We start from the raw sequence: 18,433 nt of genomic DNA on the forward strand, positions 1-18,433 counted from the left end.
GCAGGACAGGGACCAGGTGTCCCTGGGGCTGGGGCAGCAGCTGCTTCCCCTGTGTCCCCAGGGGAGGACACAGTCAGCTAAAGTCACTGCCCTTTTGTTCTGGAAAAGGGTGGAAGCAGTTCAGCTGCAGAGCCGTGGCTTCATCCAGCACCTTCCAGGGAGTACTACGGTGTTGGTCAGGTATCCCAGACACATTCTGTCTGGTGCCTGTAGTTTAAACCCTGGATATCGGTGGCTGGACAAGAACATGCTCTTCTAGTATCTGACTGACAGGTGTTAAAAATTAGAACTTCACTTGCTTTCAATTTTTGCAAAAGACTTTATTGTGTAACTACTGCACTGTGGTCACAGCGACTTCCAGAACAAGTATAATGTGCAGTTTTTGACTGTGCAGTGAACTGAAGGCACATTCATTAACACTCTTTATAAGGCTTTCTATACACAATTCATAAATTGACCTTTTCCTCTCTGACTTAGAGCAAATACAAAACTGTACACGAGCCAGGGGAACACACAGGAGCACCTACAGTGAAGGTAAAGAAATTAAATTCATGTACAGAGAGAGACAATGATGTCTACAGGGATCAAATAAATGTAGAAATGCCATATACAAATTTTAATACAAATATCTATAAAAATCAGAAAAATGAATCTTAGTTTCAAATAGAACTTTTGGGGAAATTACAGTTGATATAAGCTTCTTAATTATTTCAGTTGGAGAACCATTAGCTTGCACAATCCCTACAAATTAATTTACACTGATCTTACAGTGGAAATCATCAGACCAGCCAGTCCAGTCTGCTGCAGAGAAGACACCTGCGATTCAGAATTAAAAAAATAATGGCTACTTTCCAATGTTAAAGTGGCTCTGACAAGGGTGGGAGAGCCTTAGGAGGAGTTAGAGGAGCACTGCTGGAGCAGTAATGTGTGACAATTATCACAGACACGGACGGGTTTTGGGTACGATGGCAGCGCGAGTTCGTTACTGGAACAAGTGTTGCAGAAGATGTCCCCGCAGTTCCTGCAGTGGTGCTACAAAAACAGAGTCAGAGTGAGCAGAGCTGCCTAAAAGCAGCATCAGGAAGAGAGAAGTCAGGCCTTGGGAACTGCGTCCGAGTCCACTGAGCGCCTCCACTTCCCACCAAGCCCAGCGCTCCCAGCAGCACCTCCTCCTGCGCAGGGCCGAGCGCAGGGCCGATCCCAGCGCAGCCGCGCTGCCTCTGCGGCCAGGAGCTGCACCCGCCCCGCCTCGGGAACAGCCGGAGCTGGAGCGGGCCGGGCCTGGCCGCGGAGGGAGGGAGGGCGGCTGCGCAGGGATTGGCTCCCTGCAGCTGCCGGGTCCCTGCGCCGTCCCACACCGCGGGCCGGGCACTGAGCAGCGCCTGCTCAGCCGGGAAGGGACGCTGAACACAGCCGCAGCAGCTCTCCACCGAGAGCACTGAAGCAAAAGTATTTTTGCGTGGTAAATGCCAAATTATTCCCTATGTATTTATCATGCCAACAAGATTCAGAATTGTACAGGTTCAGTCTTCCCTAGCAAGGTATGCAACTGCACCACTTTTGTTTTACGTGGATTATTTAAAGATAATTTGCTGAACAAAATTACCTTCCTTCTTGAGATGGAGAATTCCTTTTTACATTGTTTGCAGTGGGTTGCTTCATCATCCTTCAGCCACGTATGACCCTGGAAAATTGGAATGAAAACCACGCTGGAGATAGTAATAGCATTTTACCAGCATTATTGGTATTTAAAGCAGAATAACCAGGGTGAAATTTGAAGGTGTTAAATGAAATTCATATGCTTAGTCAAAATATCCAAGAAAGAGTACCTTTAGTGCTTTATTTACTTCTTTAATGTCTTCCATCTTCAGCTTTGATCTGGAAAAAAAAATTATGCCCTGCATGACTTTTTATTTACTTGTGTTTGGTTTTCCCTGCCATTCCACTGTTGAGCCACTGAACCCAAACGCCAATTCTTCAGCCAGCTCCCTGTTACCTCTCTGAACCACTCACTGTCACTGAGAAACTTTGTCAACTCAGGGTCTGCCCCTTTTTCAGTATAAACAGAAGAATGTAGGAAAAGCACAGTTCCACTACAAGAACTAAACATTTCCTTTAATGTTTCCTCTCAGCCAGCTCAGTCTGACAAGATCCTCCCTCACTTTCATTTCATGGCTCTTTAGTTTCTCATACATAGTAATTGTCTCCTGAAATTCTCACATCAATTGATTTTTATAAGTACATGACACTTAAAATTCTTGGTATTAGTCTGATACTGCAGCTTATTCCACTTACAGGAGTTCTATTCCCTAGAACTTACTGGCTGAGATGAAGTCCCATTTCTTGAAGAGCTTGTTCCTGCTCCTCACGGACCTTCTTCAGCTGCTGCTTCTCGTCTTGCAGTTTTCTCAGTTCCTGTAAAATCAAGCACAAGATCAAGATTTTTGTGCACTTGGGCACTGTTTGACCTATAACCTCAATCAGTCTTCCCAAACTACCCAAGCAGTTCACAAGAATCAGCTCCTTTGCAAATATCCCTATTTCTAAAATTTTTAAAATGACATGGGGGAACTACCGACAGGTTCTGCACAAACAATGGAATCATTTAATCATATTTACCAAGAGAAGGAAGATTTTCAGGCTTTGAACATCCTTCAACATAGATAGAACATAGCAGTCCTGTGCCAACACAGGAGCACACAGACAGATACAGGTACACAATTGTGCCCTCAGAAACTGCTCCATACGTGGCAGCAAATCCTCTCAGGTTAACAAGAAAGTTCATGCTTAAAAAATAAAACACATTCGGTTGTTCTGAATGCTTGAAACTGTGCATACCTTTTTCAGTCCTTCCATCTGTTGCAATTCTGTTTTAAGCAGAGTGGTTGCATCCTTCTCTTGGTGCAGTTCTTTTTGCAAAGTTTGTCTCTGTTCCTTTTCAGATTTTAACTCCTTTTCCAGAGTTGAGCTATTTAAAAATAATTCATTCTAAAAAAAAACTATAGCAAAAGAATATCCTATAGGACTTAAGGATAGAAACAATGTGAGAAGTAGAAATCTTGTCCAAAAGAGGGCAAAACTAGAGTGGTGTTCTGGGAAAGGAAAGAACAGGCAGCAGATGTCAAAAATGTTAACACTGTTAACATTTAACATATGTTAACATTTTCAGGTCACAGAAAACAAACTGCAATGAAGGGCTAGAAGAAAAACAACCAACCAAAAGACCCCCAAAGAAACCAATCCCCACGAGTAAATATTTTACTACCTGTGTTTAAACTGTCATGTTTAAAAGGGACACCCTACCCTGAAGTCTGAACAGTGAAAGAAGCTTTTTCTATCAGTATTATAAATGTTTAGAGGATTAAGATTCCCTAAAAACACACTCACACTCCCTTCAGAAGTCCCAGTCCCTTTGGATGACAATCAGTTCTATGCTCAGCATGACCATATCTATCTCCTGATTTATTAAAAAAGCAATTGAAAGCTCCATTGCTAGCTGGAATGGGCAGATTTTTGGTGCCACTCTGTGCTCTAAATTAGACATTCTGGAAAAACCATGTCAAAATCCTCATGCTAACCACACACTGTACAGAAGTGCTGTGCTTCCCTAGGTCTTGCATATATCTGTCAATGCTGAAGCCAACAGAATTTCAAACTCACCCCGCCCTTAGACCTGAGCATAAAAAGAGTAGAAAACAATGTTTAAAGAAATGGCAAAGGGAAGCAAAACACCTGCTCAGATTAAATACCATTTGCTGTCCAGCTGGGCCATCTGCTGCCGACATGAGTCGAGCCTCTCAGCCAGCTCCTGCTTCATCTTATTGCACCGATCCTCTGCTGCCTGCCTGGCCTTCTCTGCCTGCTGCAGTCTGCACGGGAAGGAACACAGACATTTGTTTCCAATTCACTTCTTCTCTGCACCCTCTCACCCTCCTCTTTTAGAGTTACCACAGGGATCTTTACAAAAGCTTGAACTGAAAATGCTAGTGGAGAAAAAAAAAGAATTTTGAAAGCAGCTGTTTCTGAAAAAAACCCAAAAGCAAAATCACACCTGTTCTTAAAGTGAAGTTAACATGTTTTTCAACAGCCTGCTTATGGAAAGAGCTATGGCTTTTCAGTGGGTCAGTTACTGGCATGTCTGTCTGGGAAGAGAGAACAGCAAGCACAGAGGAATGAAGCGGAAAAAATAAAAATGCTCATGCTGACACACAGGCCCAAATGTCTATGGGACATATGGAAGGTCATCCTGTAAAGGTTTACACTTTCTACTGACTTCAATGTTGACTTTCTGATCTTGCAATTATTACCTCTCCTCCATTCGTTTCATAGAGGACATCATCTCATTTGTTTTTCCTTCAAAAGAGGATATTGCTTCTGTTTTCTGTTGTAATGAACACTCTGCATTCTGTAGGAAATAGTGAACAGTGTTTAAAGTCTGCCACCAGATAAAGAATGTTCAGCTTGCTAAAGGCCATGCCTGGGTCCACTGGAATGTGCAAACAAAACGCTGATAATGCCAGAGCAGACATTGCTCCAATTGTTTTGTTACAACCTCAGGAAAAAACCAAACCACCTTAGGTAAGTTTTGACCTATGAGATCAGCTACAAGTCAAAAATGTTCTCTTCAGAAAAAGCCTGAAGAAATAAAACCGGATTGACAGGATAAGAATACTAATGATGATTTGAATGTAACAACTGCACTGAGTGGGCATGGAACCAGGAAGCAAAAAAAATCCCAAATAAATCAAAAGCAAAGGCACACCTCAGCACCAGGGTTTCAATGACTTGCACGTGTCTGGGAAGGAGGCAAAGACCTGGGTAAAGCCTGAACAGGCATCAAGATATAGGCCGTAAAAATTGAGAGAAATCCTCTGTGGATTTCTGGCACCTGCTGTGGGAGAGCAGGGCTTGCTGAACTCTTACTTCATGCAGGGAGAGGCTAGTTAAACTTCTGTTTCATAATGGAAACAAGCTCTGTATATTTTGTGTGAGCACTGCCAGACCATGGTTTCCTTGTAGAAATGCCTATCATAAAGTTTTGTTCAACTGAAAAAAACCCATAAAACCACAACCCACCCAAACAAGAGAAACCCCACAAAACCATTCCCAGCCCCCTGTACATACCTGAGATTTGTGAAACATCTGCAAGTTAATGGCCTTCACTTCTTCTAACTGTTGACGAAGGGCAACTAAAGTGTCTTGTTTTTCATGAGTATCTTTTTCCAGAAGTTTCATGGCAATTTCCATTTCTGTTTTCATTCCAATTTGTAGCTCCAACTCTTTCTCTAGTTCCTTACAAAAACAATTCCTAGTTACTGCTACGTAGCCATAGGTCAGGGTTAAAACCCAGATAGCCCCACACAAAAAATGGTCACTCTGCTATAAAATGCCAGTGGTTATTTGAAAAGAGACCTTTTATTTTCAACATTCCAAAAGCCCCAGTTCTCAATATTTTACAGACACTTTTGATGAACAAAGCTCAGCATCTTGCTTGCAATTGCTCTATGAATACTGAACAGCTGCAAAAGCTGCACAGCTGTCATCTTGTATTTGTAATGTTACAGTAGGCTGAATCCTGTGTCTTTCACTTCACTTTCTATAGTTAAGTTTCCTTACCAGCCTGATTTTTTTTTCTTCTTTCAACTGCTTCCAAACATCACTGTACATTTCATCAAGACCCTGGCGTGACTGCTTGTAAGTATCCAATTCTACTTTTGTATCCTCTTTTGTTACCTACAAGGAACATAAGATCACAAAGTATTCAAAGTATCCTTTTAATGCTTGTGTGTAACACAGTGTTTCAATGTGCTACTTCAAGTAAAATCCTACTGTTTTACAATTAACGACCTGGCGAACATTAATAAGCCAAAATTTCAAAGATACAGTAATGATAAAACACTTTAATATTTTACATTTTTTACTTTCATACTTCTAATATTTTGAATTTGTTCTTCCTTCGTTCTTCTGCAAGTGTGTTTTTGGGTGTGTAGTAAAGAACAGTAAAATCTAATGCCTGAGCATACAACACCCAAACCCAGTGACCTGCATAATAACATGCTCAACTGTGCTGAGCATTTCAGCATGCACTGTGGGCATGGGAGAACTCATTGCAGCTGATTAAAAGAGATCACTTATTATAAGGATCCTCATCATCTATAAATAGGTGTCCCACCTCTACACTTTTTTCACTCCGCTCACGAATTAATTCATTCTGTTGTTTTAGCTGCTGCTGCTCTTCCTGAAGGGATCCAATTCTGTCGGTAGCTGCTGCAAGCTGTATGAAGAGAACAGATCTATATTTAATCACTGTGCAATCATGCAGCATCTGGAGCAATTCTGAAGTCAGTAGCTCAGTCTCTGCAGCAGCTGTACTGTTCACTTCCCCTTTTGCTGCCCCTAGGAGCTACCCGACCCTTCTGCAGCTGTACCCACTGTCAGCCAAAATTACTGCACCCACCAACATTTGTCCATCAACTTCTGCTTCACACCCTCATCAATTAATTTTAAACATTAACTAAACAAAGAAATGCACCATAGTGTAAAAGGCTAAAATCCACCCCGAATCTGTGGAATGAGCTAGAAGTCAGCAACTCATGCCAGTCCATCCAGTCCCCACAGCTCACCAGTATCTACTCAAATATTTTAGGTGTAAGGTACAGTCTTAGAGACTTTTGCTTCTGATGGAGAAGAGATGTAAAATATATTTAACAGACCAAATACAAACCTCTTCCTGGAGTTTTGAATTGGTCTTTTCTAAACAGTCTATTTTGTTCTGGAGATCTGCAACCGTGCAACTGTGGCAAGGAAGAAAAATGCATAAAAATAATAAATGGAGTGTCAATGTTCAACTTTTACTCCCATCCTCAACAGTATTTTTACCATCTTGCATTTGTTAACAATGAAGTACTTTGGTGAGCTGGGGAAAACTCTGAGGAAGAACAACTGTCACTGTCAAGCACTGAGAAGACCATGTCCTTCTGCTAGCAGTCCTGTTCTGGCTTAGCTTTCACAGTCGTAACACCTCTCCTGCTCAAGAGGGTAAGGGAGGCCTGCTCCTCCCACTCAGCAACCTATGGGGGAAGACTAGAGACTCTTCCTCTAAGGAATGAATTTCCAGATGCACTTGTAATAGTTTCTCTTGAAAAAAATAGCTCCAAAATGTTCTGTTAATCACTCTCAAAAAGTAAACTATTACACACACTTGCTTTCTGCATTGCATGTACCTGCAGAACAGCAGGACTAATGAAACTATGATTTTTGGGAAATAATCAGAAAAGGCATTTCAATATCGTACAAAAATCAACAAGACTGGCAGCAGAGACATTCAAAACCATGATGGAAAAGCTAAACAGGACAAGTGTTTTTGTATGAGAATAGATGAAAATCCTACCTTAGATGTCGGTTCAGTTCTTCCACATAATGCTTCTGGTCAAGAACAGCTGTAATCCCTCCATCTCTAGTTGTAAAAGCAAAAATTTATTTATTGAGAAGAAACTCCTTCATTCTAAAGTGCTATTCTGTACTAGGGCTTTCAGCATAGACCTGCAAACATAGCTAAAGTCTTTTATCCCTTCCTTATAAAAATACTTGTGTCTGAGCTGGATCAGAAGCACCAGGGAGATAAAGCAGCTGCTTGGCTGCTTCTCAGCAGCTCCACAGAGAAGTGCTCTGAAGTGACAGAAGCACATAAAATATAAAGATCCCTTCATTTGTTACAGGTCTTCGAAGACCTTAGAAGATCCGATCTGTGCTGCTAACTGCAGTCTCAAATCTAATGTTTCACTTAAAATTACATTTTTTCCTCTGTATCTGATCTCTCCCTCAAAGACAGCTACTTAGTTAAGAGGGTTTCTGAAACTGTGCTTAAAAATAAAGCAGTGAGTTGGCAATGGGTGACTTGGCAAATCATCTCTTCTAAAACCAAATAAAACCACAATCTAATATTTTGTGTACTTTTAATTTGGTCCCAGCTCAAAACTCAAACACTCCAAATTGTTGTTAAAACCCACAAATTCAGTATCTGAAAGATATTACTTTTGTTTAAGTAACAAAATCTGGTTTGGGTTCTCCTTTTTGGATGATTAATAGTTTGAGATCTCCAGCACTCCCATCCTCCCACACATTGTCTGACAGAGTTTTTGTTCTACAAAAACTGTAATAATTTAGAACTATTAATTCACCATACATACTGTTTGCCATCACTGTCCTGCGTTTCCTTAAGGTACAAGGAAAAATCAATCACTCCAACCTGAAAAATATAGTTAACAAACCTTTACAATGCAATTATGTGTACAAGCAGGCATTACTGTATATTTGAAAAATGATAAAAATTTGAAGTTTAGATTTAGAGAGACAAATAATACCTATATTCTTCCTAGCTGATGCAAACATGCAAGCTAGCATTTGTCATAAAACCATCAAAGTAACTCTATTATGTGTGACCAGTTTCCTCCCATTTATTAGTTTTGACAGTATTCCCATAAACTGCTACTTATGTACTTTCTTTTAATTCAGTGAGGGAAACCCAACAAGCTTCAACACAGGCCACACTGGAAAGAAATCTGGACCCATCTCAATAAAGTATTTATAGATGTACTTAATTCTACTAGAACCTTATACCAACTGATCCTAGTTAAGCTTTAATCTTCACCTGGGAATCCAAGTCTTCTCCTTTCAAGCAGAGGTTTGCATCAATAACATTCAGTCCAACCAGCAGACCCACAATAACTGCTCCTTCTTCCTCCATCATCAATGCATCAGGTTCATAAAATTCACTGGAACAGACAGTATAAGGCATCACTGCACATAAAACAATTACAATGGCACTTCCAGCACTGAAATCATATAAACAATAATGCAGCCTTTACAAAACTCAGCTGAGTTCTCCCTCATTTATTGCATAAGGCAGAAGATTTAGAACTCTCTCAGAAAACTCTGCAAATTCCTTTGTATTTTCACAGCAAAAACAATTAACCCACTGTTCCTCTGCAGGCTGCAAGAATAAGCTTAAACTGGTCAATTAATGACTCTCTGGAGCCACAGGAGGTGCCAGTGATTCAGAAATATTCAGGAATACACATCTGTGCTGTTACCTTAACAGATGCTTATGGTCCAGGAGTACTTTGAGATAATCTGCCAGTTTCTTTTGCATGAGTGCTAGATAGAGCCAAGCCCTCCCTCTGCCCACAGCAGTCCTAAAATGAAAAGTTGCATGTTTTGGTAAAACGAAGGTGTTTTATTAAATAGATTTGTGCAATTCAAAATTCTCAGTTTACAAAACGAGGGGAAAGATATTATTTACAAAAAAACAACAACAAATCTCTGGGGAAATGAACTGCGGTCTCCAGAACACAAGAACATTTAAGTATATTCCATTCTTCAGGGAAAGTATATTGTAAAGTCTTCTTAATTTGAAAAAACATACATATTGTCAACTATCATCATAACCCAACCATTAATAAATCCTAGTATTAAAATCAAGTATATTTAAATCATCCTGAATTATTCAAACCAAATACTATCAGCACACACACAAAACTGCATAAAGTCATGAAAATGGGGGAAAGAAGAGGAAAAAATATCTGTGAAGACTTTAGTTACTTTTAGCAAGGTAATAAAAGTTTCCAAATGCTGTTTTCCATCTGACAGCATTGTTTGAGTCAGAAACTCTGAATATTTTGAGATATTCTCCTTCTTTTGGAGAAGTCAGTGCCTTTACACGCCCTATTTTTTTCTTTGGGAACAACAGCTTGTTAAGGAAGACAAAAGACTACATGAAGAATTCCTTTTCCCATCAGGCTGAGCAAAAAGCATCATCCCCAACAATTAACTTACTTCAACTCTGGCAGATTTTTAACACTAGTTGCTATATCTGATGCTTCGGGACAAAGTTTTTCCACTAGTTCCAGAGGACCAAAAAACGATTTGTTTTGCCCAATAAAAGTCTTCTTCACTAAAGGGAGAATACAGAGATATTTGTGAGGAAAAATGACAGACTTCCAGCTCCAGAATTTTAGACAAAATTTACTTTGTTACTTTGTCTTATCAGCTTGTAACATGTCTGTGGAAAGGGAGCATTAAAAATACAGTTTAGGAGACAGAAAATACAGGGTGTACAAAGGTAACCACATAGTTATATTGTATTATTGGTTAGCATAGTATGATTACAGAATCAATAACGTCATTCAGAAGTCAAGCTGGAGCCACAGCAGGACAAGACAGAGACTCCTTGACCTGCCTGGCAGCCAGTGCCCACCTTTGAGGCCGTGCTTGAGGCAGTGCTCCAGCACCACGAAGAACTGCTGCAGTGGTGGGAAGTCGGAGTCCAGGGTCCGGCCCAGGCTCAGGGCTGACTGGATGAGGATTTTGATGCTGAGCTTCATCATGTTCATGAGGTTGGCACGCTCCTCCATGGTGTGACACCGTGTATCTGGGAGCACAGGAGTGGGGAAAGGAAAGCTGCTTTACAATCACAGAACCAATTAGGCTGGAAAAGACCTCTGAGATCATCGAGTCCAATGCATGACTAAACTAGGCCAGAGCACTGAGTACCAGATCCAGCTTTTCTTTAAACAGCTCTGGGGACAGTGACTCCACCACTTGCCTGGGCTGCCCATTCCAACGTATAATCAATCACTTTTCTGTTAAAAAATACTTCCTAATGTCCAACCTAAACCTCCCCTGGTGCAGTGTAAGTTTATCTCCTGTTGTCTTATCACTGATTGCCTGGGAGAAGAGACCGACTCCCACCTGGCTCGAGCCTCCTGTCAGGGACTTGTAGAGAGTGACAAGGCCGCCCCTGAGCCTCCTTTTCTCCGGACTAAACGTCCTCCACTCCCTCAGCCGCTCCCAACAGGATTTGTGCTCCAGCACCTTCCCCAGCTCTGCTCTCTGGGCGCGCTGCAGCCCCTCAATGCCCTTCCTGAACTGAGGGGCCCCGAACTGATCACAGCACTCGAGGTGAGGCCTCCCCAGCGCCGAGTACCTGGGGAGAATCTGCACGGAGACGCTGCGCAGCTTTTAAAGCCCCCTCGCCGCGATGCCCCCGCTGGGCCTCCATCCTGCGGCGGGGGCGAGCTGGGTAAACCCCCCCTCAGCGCCGCGGGAGGGACGCGGCCCCAGCCCCGGCCCCGGCCATGGGTCCGTACCTGAGCGGCGGGGCCGGGCCGGGGGAGCCGCGGGCTGCGGGAGCCGGGCCCGCCGCGTTACCACGGCTACGGCGCGCGCGGCGGGGCCGGGGCCGGGCCGGCCGCCATCTTAGAGCACTGTGAGGGGCGCGGGGCGGGCTCGGCCCGGCCGGGGCGTGTTGTAAAACGTGGAATACATACAGAATTGCTAAAGAAAGGATGTTTTTCGATCTTTGTACAATTTCAAGCCCAAGCTACGATAAGGGTGATTTAAGCCGTGAAACATCAGCTAACGAGCAAGCTGCAAGTGACGCCCAGGCGTTACTGATGCCTTGGGTTTTAGCTTTTATATTTTTCAGAATCTCTGCTGCTTAGTGTGTAACTTTTAAACTTCATATTAGGTGTTAGTAAGGTCTCTTCACAGGGTAATTAGACAAAACAATTAATTTCTAGCTAGGTAATTAAGGACAGCTGGTACCCAAAAAGCATAAACAAGGGTGAGGGAAAGGGGACAAGCCAGGGAGCTGAGACTTCATAGCCTGGAGCTGTGGTTGGACAACTGACCCCAATGTGTAGATGAACCAAGACTTATAAAAGTGTAAAAACTCCTGACCAGGATCCATCTTGGATTTGATTTGGGTGTAGCCCCAGCCTGGCTCTCGCACTGCCCAAAGTGGATCCTTTCAATAAATACTATTTTTTTCCTTCTGCTCTGTCTAGTCTCTGTTCCAGGTCAGCCTTTGCAGGCAAGATTACAAAGGCGAATCACTGGTTGGTAGAATTGCCTTGTTCAGGTTTAGGGCTGGACACCTTCAGTGACCTCAGGCCTAGGGGAGGTTAATAAAAGGATGTAGCACTGATAGTGGACTCAAAGGATGCAGAATTTCAGGCAGAATTTTTAGGGTGGCCTGAAGCTGAGTCAGGGGAGATTTAGGCTGTGATCAGGAAAAGGTTCTTCACCCAGAGGGTGGCTGGGTGCTCCTCATGGAAGTGGTAACAGCACCAAGCCTGACAGAGCTCAAGGGCATTTGTACATTTCAATGGTGTGACTCTTGGGGATGCTCCTGTACAGGGCTAGGAGTTGGACTCAATGATCCTAGTGGTCCCTTCCAACCCAATCATATGATTTTATGACATTTGGGAGAATCCATAAGATAAGGAAGAAACTCATAAAGCCAACGCAGCAACTGTGCTCAATCAGCTCTGACTGGGTAGAAGGTAATTCTGGCAGGGACAGATCGTGACCACCGACCCAAGAAACTCACTGACCCAAAAGAACAGACAGACAGAGCATGTGGACTAACGAGTGTGAGAAGTGAGGATATCATTGACCAGCAGACAATAGAACAGTAATTAATAAGAGAACTAGGGAATTTGTAGACTATGAACATTAATGCCTTTGAACATTAATTCCTAATGCCTAAAATAGTAAAAAGTTTTGGTAGTCCTGCTAGCTTTGTGGATTTGCCACCCAGTCCCCTTTCTGTGCAAAACCGTAAATAAATCCTTCCACTCTGTGCATGGATTGGCCTCTTGCCGACCAAGTGAAAGAACCTGTTTTGGGATAACAGGGCAAGTGGGATCAGGACCAGCTCCCTTGCTTCTTAAGGCACCTACAGGCTCTGAAAGAAACTTCCAACCACAGCCCAGTAGCCACCAAAATCATGTTTTAAGCCACTGCTGTTGCAGTTGGACATCTTGCTGTCACCTGTGGGTCACACACAGCCACACTCTGCAGAAATAGCAGTGGCAGAAGCCCCAGCCCTGTGTCAATTCCACTCAAGATGGTTAACAACGTTTTTAAGATTGTGCAAGTCTTTTGGCGTTTTCCTTTTTGTGCACACAATATTAATTTAGGGTTAAAAATGAGCAAAACTCCTCCTTGTGTCAGAAGAGGGAAAACAGTCACTCTAATCTAACATACCTTAATAACCACAATACACACAAAATGCTGTCATGTCTGCAGGCTACTCTATAGTTCATAGCATATATACTATATACAATAGTATATATAGTATATAATCAATATACTCTATATTATATATATACATATCTATATAAGGAGTATACTGTATATTGTCTGTAGCCAATGGATGCCTCTCAAAACTGTATAAAATGTGTTGATATGAGGCTGAGGATTAAAAGCACCATAATATTTAGAATTTTGATCTCAATACTATCAGGTTACACATTAGGAACAGAAAAAAAGCTGCACAAACAGAAAACCAGTGAGTTTTTTTGGGTGTTTCAAAGCAATGCTAACCATTTTGATGGTTTTTAGAATTTGAATTTTTACTTACCAGGAATAGTTTGCCTCTACACCTTGCTCAAGATACACAATTACATAAAATAAAATACTAAAATACCATGAATAAAACTCTTTAAGAACTAAGAAGTGTCTTAATATTGGTTTGCATTAAGTTAAATAACTACTTGAACAATATTTTTTACACTCTTGCAAATTTACACAGTCAAGTGCATCCTTTGCAAAACTGTGCAGGTTGGTACATGCAAAATAAACAGGTATTAGACACACTACCAAAGCCAAGCATCAAAGATCAGAAAACAGGTTACTTCAGTGCAAAAGATCACAGATGTGATGCTGCAATCTTTAAGAATGCAGTCACATGGTTTTGTATCTTATTCGACTCAAGAGATTTGTTTCAACATCCTTTTAAAGCCACATGCCTTGTTTACTGTAATTACTCAGCACACTTTGAAGTCAGAAAACACTGAAGCACAAAGGAAAGCTCACAGTTCTCCATCTCTTGGTCTTTAGGACTGCAAGTCTTTCTTGATTCGTTTTCTTTAGCTTTGAACCTTCTGGCCTCTCTGCAAGTGGCAGACACTGGATTTAGGATGGGGTTTATGCGTTTAGAACATGTGATCAACAGATCTGAAGTAGCATATAGAGGTTATAAAATCTCTGGAAAAGGATTACAGCAGGCAACAAACTCCAAATTTTCCACAAGTGGTCTTGCAGGTCTTGGCTTATTTCTTAAACATACTTGCTTTAAATTATATTTAAGTTCTTGTTCAAAGGTAAATAATATTGAACAGGTAGAACAGGTGCCTTAGTGCCTGTTCACATTTTATATAAAAGTTATTAACTGATTTTTCATACAGAATTTTCCAAAAACTTATCAATGTATTATCCAAATATTTTGAACAATGTGGGAAGGTCGTGGTGTATTCCCTTACTTGACAAGGAAGAAGCTGAACGATTTATAGTAAAAGTTCCTTTAAATGTGGGAGCTTCATTTCAGGTAAAAGAATATTTTATTCCCTGCTCTTTGTCAAATGCTGTATGTTGTTTTCAATTACATCTGTCCACAGCATTATTCCAAAAGTAAACAAACTGGGATATTCTGCACTTTGTCAGGTTAGATCGCAGGTGTGCAAGATTAACACTTGGGAAACAAACCTGCGAGAAATTTGGTGTGAGACTCTGAGATGCAGAAAAAAAAAAGAAAAGAGTCTATTTTTTCAGGACAATTAATCTTCAACTCTGACTATGCAACACTGAAGAATTTTCACAAAAAATGCAGAAGTCCATCAGCAGTAAGATTGCCCCATATTGTCCCAACTCAACTCCATGGAACTTCCCTTTGAATACTCAGTACCATTAAAAACAAAAAGATCAGCAGCAAACAGAGCAAAGCTGAGCTCCAGTGCTCCAGAACAATTAAGCACCAGTTTGAGACTCTGGAGTACAAGGCTCCAGGCCCAATTTCTGCTGCATTTCAATGGATTTGTTTTGGTTTTTTTTTCACGTTATGAATATTGCTGAGATTTATTTTCCGTATGATTCAACTAAAGTAGTTTAAATTCAGTTCTAAGAGATCTAAGTTCCACAAATCTGTAGGACTGCTAGATCCACAAATGCCAATGTTGAACAAAGCAAGCTGTGATTAAACTGAAGGCATTTTTAGTGTAGTTAAAAAGTAACTTTAAACAAATCTGTATCTTAACTTTGTTTGTCTAGTCTCTGACAGGAAAGTACAGAGATTCCTTCCCGGAACCAGCAGTACTCGAGGGAGCATGTGGAATTTTGAGAGATCCCTCAGTGCAGCCAGGCTGTTGGAGCTTTAAGGAAAAGGAGAAAAGGCAGCAAATAAAATAAAAGTAAATTTCTCCGAATATAACAGTTTAGGTTTCTTCTGGTTATAATGCATTTCTTAAGTTCTACATCTGTGTCGCTTGTTTAATTTTACTTCAATACAAAACTGCAGCATCTTAAAAAAAGAAATTCAAAGTAACACCCATGCACCACTGACACGACCCAGCAGCACTTACGGGAGCGAACTCATTTGCGCACCACAAAAGCGAGTTTACTAAAGAAGCGGAGCCGTACTTGTCTTTGCCGGGCTGTCACTGCTGCCGGGCTTGGACACCAACCCCACCAGGGATGCGGACTTCAGGGCGCTGCCATAGCCCAGCGCCAAGTTTTCCGAGGCTTTCCTGGCCAGAGACAAGATGGGAGCAGACCACCGCGCTTCCTCCGGTTTCGCCTTCTCCTCGTTCCTCAGCTCGGCCGCGTCAGGGAGCTGTTTTTTGTCAATAATCTCAAAGTCTTCCTCCTTTCCCGCGGCGGGCGCCGTGCGGCGCTCCCCGGCAGCCATCTTGGACGGGTCACATGACCGCGGCCCGGGGCGAGGGAGCCGCCCCTGCCGCGGGTGAGGGGTGGGAACCGGGAGGGGGCCGGGAATGGGGGCAGGAACCGGGAGGGAACCGGGAATTGGGGCAGGAGCAGGGAGGGAACCGGGAATTGGGGCAGGAACCGGGAGGGAATCGGGAATGGGGGCAGGAACCGGGAGGGGACCGGGAATTGGGGCAGGAACCGGGAATGGGGGCAGGAACCGGGAGGGAATCGGGAATGGGGGCAGGAACCGGGAGGGGACCGGGAATTGGGGCAGGAGCAGGGAATGGGAGCAGGAGCAGGAGCAGGGAGGGAATCGGGAATGGGGGCAGGAACCGGGAGGGGACCGGGAATTGGGGCAGGAGCAGGGAATGGGGGCAGGAGCAGGGAGGGAACCGGGAATTGGGGCAGGAACCGGGAGGTAATCGGGAATGGGGGCAGGAACCGGGAGGGGACCGGGAATGGGGGCAGGAGCAGGGAGGGAACCGGGAATGGGGGCAGGAGCAGGGAGGGAACCGGGAATTGGGGCAGGAACCGGGAGGTAATCGGGAATGGGGGCAGGAACCGGGCAGGTCCCGGAAGCACCTGCACACAGAGGCAGGGCTGTAAGACAGGCCCGGCCAGGACTGAGCACTTCGCTTGGTGTTCAGAGCTAAAGGGCATGAAAGATGAACAAAGAGTTTACCTTTGAACAAGTTAGGAGAGGAACAAAAAGTACCGGTTTTTATTGCTATCTGTGTCCCCAGACATAATTTTCAATTAAAAAAATCAAATGTGTTTTGATGTCTCAGATTTACACATAGAAGTTGTGACAGCTTACCGAGATCTCTCTTACTCTGCCTGTGAATCAAAGTGGAGGATTGAAATGACAAATGCACTGCTTTGAAAAGGGCTTGTCCTGTCACCGTCATGGAAACAAAACTACTCAGTGAAGCCACTTCATTAATGTGTATGGGTTGGCTTTGGTAGAAAGGTCTGTCATGAAGGGGAACTGAGATTACCCCAGTATGAAAATTTGATCTTGCTCTGTGCTTCAGCTACTGCTGTAGTCTACTGATGTATGGCTTGTTAGCTGTTTTTCCATCCAGCAGCTGTATATGCTTGAGATATGTCAGTCTAGTCACGTGGTAGTAGATGCCACATATGAGTTTTTTGTGCTACATAAAATCTTTTGGCTGTTTTGGTTGTTTTTTTAATATATATATTTTTAAATTTATTTATTTATTTATTTACTATTTTTATTTTTTTATTATTTTTATTTTTTATTTTATTTTTTATTTTATATTTTTATTTTTTAGAAATAGGAGAAAGAGGATTGAATAGGAGAGCTGAAGGTAAATTTCCTTAGTCTTGCAGCAATATAAATCTTCAGGTCTATATATATATTTTTTTTTCCCCCCTAAGACGAGCTACTTTATTCTGTCTTCTTGGCTTCTTAGATACTGAAAGTTTAACAACTTATGTTACACAAAGCACACGGCAGCTCTTATATTTTTGTTGAGATTTCAGAGATCAGCAGCCTTTTATTCACCCATGATTCAGATGAGCTAAGTATAGGCTTCAAGATACTTTTGCTAAAGGCTGCAAGAGATAAGTTCTGCTCCATCTTGTGGACTTCAACAGTACTGGGCTGCTTGTAAGGAAATAGCTCAGTTCTGTAGGTTGCTGTCTTGTGGTTGCAAATATGAATATACCTCTAGACAGGAATAAGACTTCATTGTGATTTTCTACCTTTCATTAACTACCCAATATCAGAGGCAGGGCAGAGAAGGTAGTCTTAGCTAGAAGCAGAATTCTAAGCATTAAAAGAATGTTTTTTCCCCAATGCATCTGAAGAACAGGGCATAAAAGTTTTGTTACTGAGAATATAGGAGTTAACCAAGGCTCTTCTTTGCCTCATTATGTTGCTCCCTTAAGATAACGATGCCTCAGACTCCTCTTTGCAACCTCACAATGAGCTATTTTGTAAAAATGTGAAGTGAAGCTATCACATAGTCTGTGATATCTTCTTTTATGTTACTATTAAAGAAACATTTGATAATTTTCTTTCAAGTGTCTGATGAGGAAAATTTACTCAATGCATGATAAATGTGCTAAAACTTTTGCTACACATGATTTAGTTGTGCTTCACTTTCTACTATTTGGACAAAATTACTTAATCAGCCACTGATTGCTTTAAATGCCCTCTGCCCTCACACTTTTTATTTTAAAGTAAGCAAGAAGTCTTGTGGCATTGTAAGGAAGCCCTAAGTTACAGAGATTTGTTTTGTTTACAAAGTACAATTTCCTAAGGAATTATTTGGGGCAGTCAAGGAGGGTGAAGTTAATACAGAATACGGCTTTAAGCACATTAAATAATAAATGAAAAAACTCAAAAACATAGGTGATGTAACTTTGGTTTTGGTTCAGTGATTTATCAGGGAGGGGCTCTATGCATGAATAGTTGCTTAGTTTTAGCTTGGAGATTGGGCTTATTTTGGTCTTCTGCAGATGATGATATTTCACCACTCTTCTTTTTGCAGACCACTGGTCCTGCTCTTGCTACTCATGTGAAGATGAATAATATTTTCTTTGGGAAGCCCATTTTGTGGCTAGTTTAGGTCTGCCATAAATGTCAGTTCTGTGTAATCACAAAAATACTTACTATAGTTAGGGCTCATTGAAACAT

The 18,433-nt window shown here is 42.1% G+C and overlaps 1 protein-coding gene across 4 annotated transcripts; it reads right to left on the reverse strand.

Annotated features, from left to right (window-relative positions):
* Positions 1-299: 299 nt before the first annotated feature.
* On the reverse strand, positions 300-16,288 carry RUFY1 (RUN and FYVE domain containing 1). Of its 4 annotated transcripts, none has more exons than XM_056502806.1 (18): positions 15,481-16,288; positions 10,256-10,429; positions 9,835-9,952; positions 9,093-9,194; positions 8,651-8,774; positions 8,190-8,248; positions 7,391-7,456; positions 6,725-6,794; positions 6,173-6,274; positions 5,617-5,733; positions 5,125-5,292; positions 4,308-4,405; positions 3,750-3,869; positions 2,839-2,968; positions 2,321-2,415; positions 1,830-1,878; positions 1,607-1,684; positions 300-1,032 (listed from the first exon to the last, which is right to left on the reverse strand). In XM_056502806.1, the coding sequence occupies exons 1-18, from the start codon at positions 15,746-15,748 to the stop codon at positions 889-891; spliced, it is 2,082 nt and encodes a 693-aa protein (XP_056358781.1). In that variant the 5' UTR covers positions 15,749-16,288; the 3' UTR covers positions 300-888. The 4 variants fall into 4 exon arrangements, with proteins under 4 accessions (XP_056358781.1, XP_056358784.1, XP_056358783.1 ...); XM_056502809.1 differs by having other exon boundaries at positions 15,423-15,514; XM_056502808.1 differs by lacking the exon at positions 15,481-16,288 and adding an exon at positions 11,148-12,144.
* Positions 16,289-18,433: the final 2,145 nt, after the last annotated feature.

This window comes from Oenanthe melanoleuca, chromosome 13 (genome assembly GCF_029582105.1).
Source record: "Oenanthe melanoleuca isolate GR-GAL-2019-014 chromosome 13, OMel1.0, whole genome shotgun sequence".
Taxonomy (NCBI): Eukaryota; Metazoa; Chordata; class Aves; order Passeriformes; family Muscicapidae; genus Oenanthe; species Oenanthe melanoleuca.

Coding starts and splice junctions, on each gene's coding strand:
- RUFY1 (XM_056502806.1), bottom strand. CDS start 15,748: ATGGCTGCCGGGGAGCGCCGCACGGCGCCCGCCGCGGGAAAGGAGGAA. Junction 5,293..5,616: donor AAGAAAAAAAAATCAGGCTG/GTAAGGAAACTT, acceptor TGTTTTTGTAAG/GAACTAGAGAAAGAGTTGGA. Junction 1,879..2,320: donor ATGGGACTTCATCTCAGCCA/GTAAGTTCTAGG, acceptor TTTTTTTTCCAG/ATCAAAGCTGAAGATGGAAG.